The 12,008-nt window shown below is 34.0% G+C and overlaps 1 protein-coding gene across 4 annotated transcripts in view; it reads right to left on the reverse strand.

Moving 5' to 3' along the window:
* PTPRZ1 (protein tyrosine phosphatase receptor type Z1) overlaps window positions 1-12,008 on the reverse strand; it is a 165,250-nt gene that overhangs the window by 20,953 nt on the left and 132,289 nt on the right. For 2 of the 4 annotated variants that reach the window (XM_019750066.2, XM_019750064.2), the window contains exons 14-17: window positions 5,911-6,002; window positions 3,113-3,198; window positions 524-544; window positions 258-354 (exon numbers count right to left, since the gene is read on the reverse strand). In XM_019750066.2, coding sequence (XP_019605625.2) covers window positions 258-354; window positions 524-544; window positions 3,113-3,198; window positions 5,911-6,002 — 296 coding nt within the window. The remainder of the gene's footprint in view (window positions 1-257; window positions 355-523; window positions 545-3,112; window positions 3,199-5,910; window positions 6,003-12,008) is intronic. The other 2 variants (XM_019750067.2, XM_019750065.2) reach the window with 1 other exon arrangement.

Here is a 12,008-nt window from a genome sequence, read left to right on the forward strand (position 1 = left end):
AATTTACAGTCCATGGGACCTGAGACAGGACTGGATTAAAATTGAAGTTTGTTTTAATTTAAAAACAACAGATGTCATTAACTACAGAATGTATTGAAATTGGAGTGACAGAATGCTATGTGTTGTCTAACACAAGTCTTATTCCCGGAAAAAAAGGTCCTGAAACAGTTACACTAACGTCCGCTCTCAGAAGACTTCCAGATATTGTTTAAATGACGATGCTACCAAAGTCAGAGCTGAGTTAAGGATGTACTTACAGGCAACAATGTTTATGTATCGGTTCTTGTGTTTGTTGTCTGGGTGATTGGAGCTGTCTGCTGTAATACCTAAATCAACAGTACAGCTCTGCACTTCCTGTAAAGAAATTGCACGTATAACATTTTAACACATATTCTTTCAAACAAAGTGCCTTAAAATATCACGAAGAAGACAAAACAAAACAGTCTATCCAAAAATATGTATATTTTTTACATGTTACAACTATTTCTTGGCTAAAAGAAAATGCAGTGAAATAATGCCTTACCTGGTAAAACTCTTTCAGTGTCTAATGAGGGAATGAATGCCAAAAAAGTAAAGAAATCAAATTCCACAGCACACGACAAATGAGAAAAAAAAGTGTTCATATTAGGTTTACAATGGAAAACTATGATCATGCAATAAATACATTTGTCAAATAGTAACAAAACAATGTTTCAAACAGTTGCATGCAAATCAAAAATTCTAACAATTTGGAACTTTCAAATTATGTAAAAGGAAAAAAGTGACATTTTAAAAAGGGACAGTGGTATAAAAATATGATGGATTTAAAAAAACAAACGGAGATGAGAACCACCATCTATTTGATGACACATTTTGTCATGTTAGTCAGATTTGCTATTATCCAAATATAATACTATTTGCCCACTCTGGCACTATTTGAAACTCTTAATTAGTGATACATTTTTTGTTTATTTTGAGTGATTTTAAAGAATAAACAGCATTCTATTAGGTGGTTTGTAACAGATTTAGAGCTGTCAAAATATTAAAAATTTCTGAAAACTTTTTTTTTGGGTCATTTTGACAACAAAAATTTAGATAGCATTGCTTTCTACATATTTAATTAGTAGACCTCTTTTTAATTTAAACCAGTGGGTACAGAAAAATTACTTCTGGCAATTATCTTTTAAAATTAATAAAATTCTTTTTAGAGATGCTTTCTATCTAAACATGTTAGTATGGAATTTACAATTAGTTAATATTAAAAGCATAACATGAAAGCCTTATAATTTTTGAGGAAGTATATAACCCAAATATGAAAATGATTCATCGGCAAACTGCCCAGCCTCTCTCCAAATAAGCTTTTGAGGCCTCTTTACAGCAAGTCATTCTGATTCTAGATTTAAAAACAATTTAATATATGAAGCCCTTAAAAGGCCCAGCATTATTAGTTATTAGGCTAATTGTTAAGTTAATGAAAAGTTTTCTTGAATCAAACTGGGTTAAAAGCAATGGAATTAAGAAAACACTTTCTGAGGTTATTTTATTAATTTAATTGTTACAAACGGCTTAATAATATTCAAAATGATTTTATAGTTAAAAACTATAAATTGGCCTTTGCGCATATGCTATCAGCAACTTTTATTATAAATTGTCTATTTTTTTCTTTATGGTTTTTAACATCTGGAAGACTAGCCTATCCTCGATATAGTATCCCTCTTTCAATTATTATTTTGTTTGATCTGAACCTGATAGTTTTTATGAGTTTAACATCGCACCCCCCAGGAACGAACCTCTATTATAGTAAGAAAAAATAATTTGATGTTTTAAGTATGCAATTCTTTATATTATTTCAGTTTACTTTGTCATTCTCTCACACTGTTTTTTTTATTCAATGTAGCTGACACTTAGATTTCTTTTAAGATGAAATGAATTGGCTTTTTTCTTAAATTTAGTAAAACTCTAGCATATTTCATTTTTGATTGTTTTGGTTTCTTAAAGCTTTCTAATCTATGGCATTTTTTATATATAACCAATATACACCTTGGTTAATGTAACTCCCGGGATGAGGGTGCTGGGTCAATGGAAAGAGTGCACCCTCTGCTCAGGATCAGAGCTCAGAATGGGAGTTTAGGGGGAGACAGAAAAGTAAAGTGATGATTCTTACAGGGGAGGGGCCAGAGGGGGCCTGAAGACCCCCAATTTGCTGGCACGGAAAGGACATGAATTTTAAAATTACAAACCTATGTTTGAATCCCAGCTCTGCTATTGATTCGTTGTTAATTAACTTCTGTGAAAGTTGATTTAATCAGTCACAGGGATAGAAATAAAAACAATTTGCAGAGTTGGGTGAAGGTTAAATACAGAATCACTTAGTACAGTGACGGGCATATTAGGGAGCGGTCAATAATGTAACATATTGTTTGTGGTCGTTATTGTTCACTCGGAGCTTATGGAACCCTGTTTTGAAAAATCTGCTAAATGGGTAGTTCAGTGGGCCACGATAAATTTGCAATAAATCTCCCTGTCCCTTCTATCTAAGAGGATGTTAAGGGGTACTAGCAGAAAAATTTTCACTGATTGTAAAGTTTAAATGTTTTTTAGAAATATATTATTTTCTTGAGAAGATGGGATTTTACCTTGTATAATATTTATTATACTTGTACCAATAAGTGCATTCAAACTGATGTAATGCTTACAATTAAGAGTTTGTATGTATTCTGGCTGAAAATCATGAAATTTAGTGGTTTAGTGTAACTTATATAATTTAGAAATTAAAAGGAATCAGTGTTACTAATTCAGATAATTGAAACCTATGTAATTTTACTAACCACTGTCACCACAATAAATTTTAATTAAAAAATAAAAGAATGCTGGAGTTCTATATTTTATGGATGAGTATTAACAATGTTTTTAATTTTTCTTCTAGTACAACATGGCTTTTAAAATGGAAAACCAATTTCCTAAATTATATGATAAACATAATATTTCTCCCAAACACATAGTGACTATGGAACTAACATTCTTGCTAAAAGTGAAAATGGTTTCAATGACATTAGGTCAAGAAACAGTCTACTGCTGAATCTCTTAAATTTGCTATTTTCCATATCACTTAAAATACACATTAAAATCATACCTCAAATTCTTCACTAAAGCCACTGCTTGCATGTAAGTCTGCAACATGCTTCGGAAAGTGCTTTATTGGAATTGCTCCAACATCATCTAAGTGAATAAAAAATTTAAGTTAGAAAGGATAATTCAAATTAAATGGATGTGCCTCTCATTTATAAAGATTTATAAAGTACCTTCTTCTAAAAAAACTTCAAGTGCATTTATAATCCCAACTGAATCACAGCAGTCAATGAAACATTAAGCAACAATTACCAATTTTCTCTATATTTATTATCAATCATAACCTGCATTTTAGAATTGTTTTGATCAGGACTCTCTTTTCTGCTCATACTCTAAAGAAAAAAAGAATTAATTTTCAATGTTAAATTATAAATACCACCAAACCCTCTCTTCTTATTAATAAACTGTATCTCTTTATGGGTAACTTTCTTGAACATGAGTGGGAGTTGCATGTAAATTCTGGAGAAAATGTAGACATAATATACTTTCAATTTTACCATGGCCTAAATGTAATATAGAGTGCAATTTCAGTTTTATAAAATTGTATAGTTTAAAGGCTTACAGTTAACTAGTCAGATTTTTACATTTGAAAACATTTTTTTCCTTCACTTTTTAAATAATAAAGAACATTTATATGCAGACTATTCATTAAAAATAATGTCAGAAACCTTTGGGACTTTTAATCTGTGATATTTCAAAAATTCTAACTTGAAAATATGCTATGTAAACAAAGTCACTGGATCTGTTAATTAATAGTGAAGGGGCCAAATGATTTCAACTGGCTCTATTTTTTTTTTTTTTTCCTGGAAAGACTGTCTTAGATTAAACATATTACTAGTTCACAGTATGCAATTTCACAAGTGATTTCTCTGACAAGGAAACATCAAACACATTTCACTAGAAACAGTTATTTACATCAACAGATGTTCAACATCTAGGCCATTTAATACTTTTAAGCTTCAGTTACCAAGAATTTGTTGATTAAAAAAAAAAATTAGAATCCATCTGTTCTGTCTCTTAGATGAGTGTACCTGAATACTAAAATTGAGTTAGTCAGTTAAACTTAAGAAACACTAGACAAAGATGTAATTCCACCTTCACACCTACAGAAGGATCTTGCCTGGAAGGTTTTATAATTAGATAAGAAAACAGAAATGATTTGTCACATCTAAATCATTGGCTCTTCTAGCAAAAGTCCTTCAAACCCACTGATATTCTCCTGTACAGGTAACCTCTTTCACAAGTAAACTGACTACTTTTTATTTACAGTTGTGTTATTTTGGTAATTTCTTTTATGAATTGGTCTGCAAGTAAGTGAGATGAACATATCTTTTTATTTTCTGATTTTACATGAAAATGTGCATGTTTAGGTGATCAGGAGAAAATGACCTTGATAACTGTTCTGAAACTTAGAATAGGGATTTTGGATTTTGGGTTTCACGGACAAGGTCCTTTATTTGATTTGTTGTTAATAATAAACTATGTTGGACTTTGGATAACATGATGGTTAATTTGCACCCCCATGCTCCTGGGGTATGCAGAAGAGGTATGTTTGAAAGTGAAGGGAATCAAAAGGCAACAGATACCTGAGAACTGCCAGTCTCCAAATTCTAAATATGTGGATGAGAAATTGTGCTGTACTAAAATAAACACACAGAATTTTAATATAAACTAGAAAAACAGAAATAAAACAGTAGTTGTTAAAGACACAGAGTTGATGAAAGAGAAAAAAAAAAAGAGCCAAATATTTCTAATTCCTACATCTACTGAAAATTACAAAGAAAATGCCTCTCTCTCTCTCTCTCTCTCTCTCTCTCTCTCTCTTTCTTCTGTTTTTAAAATCATGAGATCCCAGAAAATAACATCCAGTAGAACTCGGGCCTTTAGCAATAACTTATGTAGTACCAGGCAATTTTAAAAAGAGGTTTCTGTAAAATGGCCACGTAGATGAATTTTTCCTTTTGTTTCCCTGATTGGTGACTCTCTCTATCCTTGTCTCATCCTCTGACTTCCAGTGTTTCTTCCATAGACCACACATTTCTAGACAATTCTTTTTTTTGTTACCCCTTTCATTCCGAAACGTTATACAATGTTAATTAAGTGTCTATGAATTTAGTTATAGTGTGAACTATAGGCTCAATGGGTGTCTTAATCAGAATGACACCGGCTAATTGTTACATATTGTAACCAGGTAAGTACTGCTAAAAAAAAAATACTTAATGTTTTCCCAGGTATTAAACTGTCTGACATTTTGATTTGAAGTATTTCAGGCAACCATGCACTCTTTGGACTCATGAATTTTTCTACCCTAACCATTTTATGTTTTTTTTTTTTTTTTCTAATGCAGTGAAGAGAACTTTTCTCATGTAAACTCACAGGATCAGGAAGAAACTAAGCTTTATCCTCATTTTTGTTATCTTGTCCTGTCTACTCTACTGCATTGATTTAGTCTGCTTTGCTGTTTAGGTTTCCATTAAAGTAACTGAAATGACCGAAAGTTAGCATTATTCTTAACTAATATTTTGTTGTTACAATATTTATGTTCTGTAACATATTACATCTGAACAATTATAAATTATTTTGTCACATCATCTGTATGGTTAAGAATGTTCAAAATTTATGAGAACAAGATATAAACCTGGGTGCCTGATATGTGATGGAATAAATATTTGGGGCAACACAAATATTTACTAATCTATATTTAAGTCATTTGTTACGTATTCCAATGAGGACAAACCTTCCAACACTGTGCTTCTCCATAAACATCTACCGGCTACTCACGGTCACACTTTAAGCTATTACCTGAAATTGGAAAGACAGGTGTTGGAGGTGTGGATATCACTCGAGGGGAAGTACTGTCTTCTAAATAAAAGTGTGCAGTCTGGAAGCATTTCCTGGAAAGGAAAGAAAGCAATTTATACTACTGGCTGCCACAGATAATAAGACAACTTCTGAGCTACTTGAAAATCATGACAGAAATCTCCAGAATTGAAACATAAGTGGAAATCGATATCTATTTTATGAAACACAAGGCACTAAAGAAATTTATGGCCTCCAAATTTATCTCAGTTTCACCTGTACCAGATGCAGAAGAGTGAGCAGACAGCAGACATGCTGAAAGCAGAGGCGGCATCTGAAGTGGCTCGTACCAAGCAGTACTCTGAGGAGACAAGACACCTCAACGCCCTAGTTTCTCTTTCACTGTTGCTATATACCAGTGTGTCCTGCCATCTTGGACAGGACCAGAGTGGAAAAGAAAGTGTGTCCAAAGATATTTTCCCTCAATATTTGAGTGACCAGGTGCTTCTGAGAATATTCAGAGGCTAGCAAAAGGCAGCAAGCTATGATTATGTAGAAATGAAATTCCACAGTGGTAACATGTTGATGAAAAAAGAAGGCAGCTTTATACTGTAAGTATAATGCAGTAATGACAGAACAAAGTGAGGAAATAATGAGCATATAATCAAAAACAGGGGTGATTTTCTTTCCAACAGATCCTAGCCTTGTTGATGAGGGTTTTGAGAATAAATATATTTGGAATTAACGACAACGATGACCTACAATGTCACCTGAATCTATTTTCATTCAGATAATAAGAGTAGCATCTGGTAAGAGCACACTATAAACTGCTGAGAAGAGCAAAGAACCAACTGCTGCTATAAACTAATGCAAACCATCCCTAATTAAAAAAATTAGATAATTAAAACTGCTAATGACACTCTTTGATGTGGGTCATTTAATTTATTTGAAGTATTATCCATGAGTGGTTAAGTTGAAATATAACAGAAATACCTGTTTGAGTAAAAATGCCAATATCATTTTCCATTTAAAAGCTTCAGGCTACAAGATACAATCCTAATGAACTTTAACATAACATTTGCTCTTATGTGACACACCTACATTGTGATATATTTTCAGTAATAAGTTCCCTGCATTAAATTCTTCAATGGCTTCCCACTGGAACTAGAAAGATAGTCAATTATTTCAGGAAAGACTGACCCTCTGTGACCTGGTCCCCTGGCTACTTCAGCAGTGCCATCACCTGCAAGCCCTTCCCTCACCCACTAGGCTCTAGTCGCACTGGTCTCTTTCTCCCTTGAAGAGGCCTCATCAGCACCATCTCAAGGCTTTGCTCTTTCCCTCTGGCCACCTCCCTCCCTCCCGTCATTTTTGCATTGGCTCAAGTGTTACTTCCTCTGAGAGTTTTTCTCTGACCAGACCAGCTGCAAGTACCACCCAGCCCACCAAGTCACTGTTCTTCGCCTTTTGTTTGCTTTGTGGCACTTATCAACGTAAGAAACACTGTATTGATATATTTGTTTATTTGTCTGACGTGTTTTTAATTGATCCTACTTCATCAGCATGTAAGCTCCACAAAGGGAAAGGACTTTGAATCACGGTAATGTTAGTCCACTGCTAAGGACAGTGTCTGGCACGTTGTAGGTACCCCCAAAATACGTGTTCAATGAATTCACTGCAATAAGTATGAGTACTATAAAATTATATAACATATAACCTTCATTTCACAAGAAGAAAATCCAAAAGCAATGACATGCATAGCAAAAACTAGCCCTGTGCTCTGATGGGACAAGCCTTTGATAAGCAAACCTGTGAGAACACAGGTAACCAAGAGGACATCACAATGTCTTCAAAAGAGAACAGGCAGTGCAAGAAGGAGATGGCAAATTGACAAAGGGAACCTGAGCTAGGTTCTTAACCCGGAAAGAGGAGCGAGTGTGGCAGACTGCGAGGAGTGGAGGCATGAGGGTTCCAGGTCTCACGAGAAGGAAACTGTCCTACTGAAAGTCTACATTCAAGCATAACCAAAAGCAGGAGCAGAAACTACAGGGAAATCTGGCCTATCTGTGCAACCACAGATGGAGCACGTTCTGACACACTGATATGGAAACACCGGGTTGATACTTGCTTTTAAGATCACAGAATTAAAATATCTTTGATTCCTCTAAAATATGGTTACACAAGCCAGTAAAATGGATCCTTTTTATTTTTCAATGAATCTTAAAGTTATAAAATGCCTTTGGGGACAATAGTACATTATCACAACTAATATAATAATCCCATCAACAACATTTTTAACATAAAAAGGTCCAGTTTGAATACCTTCACTGACACGTGGCTCACTTCTTTATGAGTCACTTCTAGTTACTAGATATTTCTTTCTTATACCTGCTCAAAATTCATTCCCTTCTAAGTTACTTCCAAATGGTACCAGAGAGAAGGTCTTCCCAATCCACTATTATGCCTCCAACTGTTGAAATCTTTCTTGTATCAAGCCAAAAATCTATCTCCCTATTATTTTGAGACTTTGGCTCTAGTTCTGTATTTTACAGATTTTTAGATTGTGGTATCCAAGATCTTTCGATACGTACACTCTACCTACCTATGGTCCTCACCCTTTCTGATGTTTATATTCCAGTCATACTAGCAAGTTGTAGATCACGGAACATGCTTTGTTCTGTCCCAACTCAGTATTTCTCCTCCCTGCTTTAAACATGGTTCTCCTTCTGATCCAAATGCCTCACTCACTGATATGTCAGGAAAACTCTATCCTCCTTAAAAATAGCTCAGTGATACCTTCCCTGTGAAACAGCCTCTCGTTTCCTATGCAGACTCTAGCATTCCACTTTCTTTGCTTCCACTACACCCAACACAGACTTCTATTCACACTCACCTTGTAGCGATTGCTTTGAAAAATATGCTTAACTAATCCAAGGATGACCTTTACTTCCTGGATATTATTCTCTATTATTTTAAATATTTTTATTAACTGGTGGTTAGGAATTATTTTGGGAATTATTTTGGAACATATTTGTTTTCTTCCTATATCCTCATTACATTTTTTAAAAAAGATAGATCCATGTCTTTTGATTTATGTAGACCCAACTTTTAACGCAGTGCCAGGAGTACAATAGGTGTCAAATAATGAATGAGTAGATGGATTTCCAGGAGCAAGTATATCTCACCAACCGTAAATTATTCAGCTGCATCCTAGACTCGCTTACCACCTAATGGGATAACTTAAAATCTCGATACATTTGGGAGGAAGAGGTGGGATATATACTGAGGGAAAGATGGATAAATGGAGAGATAGCTGGATGGATGGATGGATGGATGGATGGATGGATGGATGGATGGATTGACAGACAGAGGATATGTTGGAGAGAATGGGGACAAGGTACCATGTTTCCCTGAAAATAAAACCAGGTCTTATATTAATTTTTGCTCCAAAAGATGCATTAGGGCTTAAGTTCAGGGGATATCTAAGGCTTATTTTCCTGGGTAGGTCTTCTTTTCAGGGAAACACGGTAGTATCTCACAGAACAGAAAAGGTAAATTTATGTTGGTATTGAGCTTTAACATGTTGCTAACATTCATTGTAGTATCTGGGTATATAGTAGCTCTACTCTTTTCAGCTATGTAATCAAACATTTGTTGGTTTTAAAAAATAAGTGGTCCAATAATGTTACCCGCATTAACCAGTAACAAAAGAACCTTATGAATCATAACAAAAGCTTATAAATGGAAAACGTTAAAAGAGCACAGGATAAATTCTGGATGAAAGGCATCTGTACATTGCTTGGAGATAAGTTACAGAAGTTACCTAGAGGTGAAATTCTGCTTGAAAGGCAGCATGGTACCGGGAGGCCTTCCTCCTGGGTTGGTAGCTCCCCTCAATGGTCCACAAACTTAAATTTAAGACCAAGAGATAATTTGTAATGCTTTTCTTCCCACTCCCCTCGCCAAAACAATGTGCCTGTGGAAAGTTGTTTTCTGTACTGCTTTTGATGGAGTGCTGTTTTGTTGAGTATACCTTTGGAGTTTTTAGATTCTGACTATTAAAAAAGCTCTCAAAAATTCACCCTTTGTCTTCTTTAAAAAGAATCTTGTGAAAATCTTCCTTATTGAAATAATTTTACATCTTAGGAACTTACAACTTGGCTCATGTAAATTATACCTTAAAACATCTGGAAAACAATTTCAAGGCATATTATTTAATGTATGACATGACTCAGTATCTATAGTCCATCTGTTCTGTATAAGCAGTGAATGTCTTCACATCTATGTGCCAAGTGTTGATAACTGTGTCTCCTGCTAATTATCACTCAGCCATGGTGAAAAAAGTGATGACTGTTTTAAACTTGTAGACATAGGTCCTATCAATCAATGTTAATCTGATTATTTAATTTACACCTTTTCCTCACAGTATTTAGAATTGAAAGCTAGAAATGGGTAATTATTATTCCATTTTTTAGACCCTTAGACAAATATGAAACAATATTCATCATGTTGCATTCATCACAGAAACCCTGAAGAAGGTCTGACTGAAATCTGAAAGATGATCTAGGGAACATTCCCCCCAAATGGTAAAAAGAGAAACTAATTCCTAGGTGGGTCAGTGCCATGCCTATGGCCACACAGCAAATGCCACAGTGTACTGGGAAAGGGATCCAGGTTTCATCACCTCTAATTTGCTCTGTCTTCCTGCTACATGCTGTCTCTCAAGGTTTACACAACACACAGGAGACCACCTTGAGTTAGGTAAGTTAGATAAGAGAGAGGATTTGTTACACCACTTTGAGGTTATCTTTTCTCCTAAAACATAGGTTAGAAAAAATTTAAATATATAAACATGGAAAAACTTATAGGACCGTGTTGCCGTTAGGACTCTTGTTGGTATGCCATTTGATTTTTCAGCCTTCCCACAGGCTGTAGTTTCCCAGAAGGTCTAAAAGGCTTCCATATTGGCTAGTGAAATCATATCATTTACAAATGCATCTACACTGGAATTTGGATAATTCATACAAACCTTGAAGAATGCACTAACACTGACATTTTTGTTGTTGTTGTTGTTTTTTGTTGTTTTGCTTTTTTTGTAATTTAGCAAATTGTACCCCTATTGTATTACTGTATTACTGATATAAAAATTTACATTTTGAAGTGATTTAATTTCAAATGGATGTGAGAGAACAGATACGTTAAATTTTGAAGAGGGTAAAAGTGATAAATCTTATCAGAACATTTGATAGATATTATATGTGTGTATATATATATATACACATACATATATGTATATATGTGTGTGTATATATATGTATGTGTATATATATGTGTATATATATATATATATGTATATATATATATATATATGTGTGTGTGTGTGTATATATATATGTATATATAACTATCAGGGTACTCATTTTAAAACTAATGCACTCTGTATTCAAAGTACATAAATTGTTATTTGTGAGGAAAAGAGAAATATCTTTTGGTGAAAGTCAAGTGTATATTTTTCAACTTGTAATTTTATCTTTTTTCTCTATATAATACATACGGGATGACCCATTACTAATAGAAGATAAAAATCACTCCAGATTTTAATTTTCCATGAAATATCAAATCATATTTAACAAGACTCATTTTCAAATTTGTAGAAAATAAACTTAAAACACTAAGTAACAGATTAAGAGACTCATTATTACTTCAATATTATAACTATAACCCATCTGACATCTTTATTGGAACTTTATTCTAACACTATTTACTATGAAGCAGAATTTGGTCCCACTTTCCATCTTATTTTAAATTTGTTTAGTCCCAACTCCCATTAATTTCAAAAACTGGTTTGGCAGGAAAAATCAGGTTAGATATAGACCAGTAATCTAAATAAACATGATATAAACATTGGTAAGGAGTTGGGCTAACAAGGCCAGGAGGGAGTAGGGAGAAAAGCAATATGAATTGTTGTTGAGTAAATCTTTATGGATTACGTACAGTGTTCACCATACTCTACTGAGCATAGAATCTTCTGTAAAAAGAGTCATTGGCAATTATAGAAATTAGTGAAGAAAGCAGCTTTCCTTGCATCATGGTATAAACAA

Source organism: Rhinolophus sinicus, linkage group LG11 (assembly GCF_036562045.2).
Source record: "Rhinolophus sinicus isolate RSC01 linkage group LG11, ASM3656204v1, whole genome shotgun sequence".
Classification (NCBI taxonomy): domain Eukaryota; kingdom Metazoa; phylum Chordata; class Mammalia; order Chiroptera; family Rhinolophidae; genus Rhinolophus; species Rhinolophus sinicus.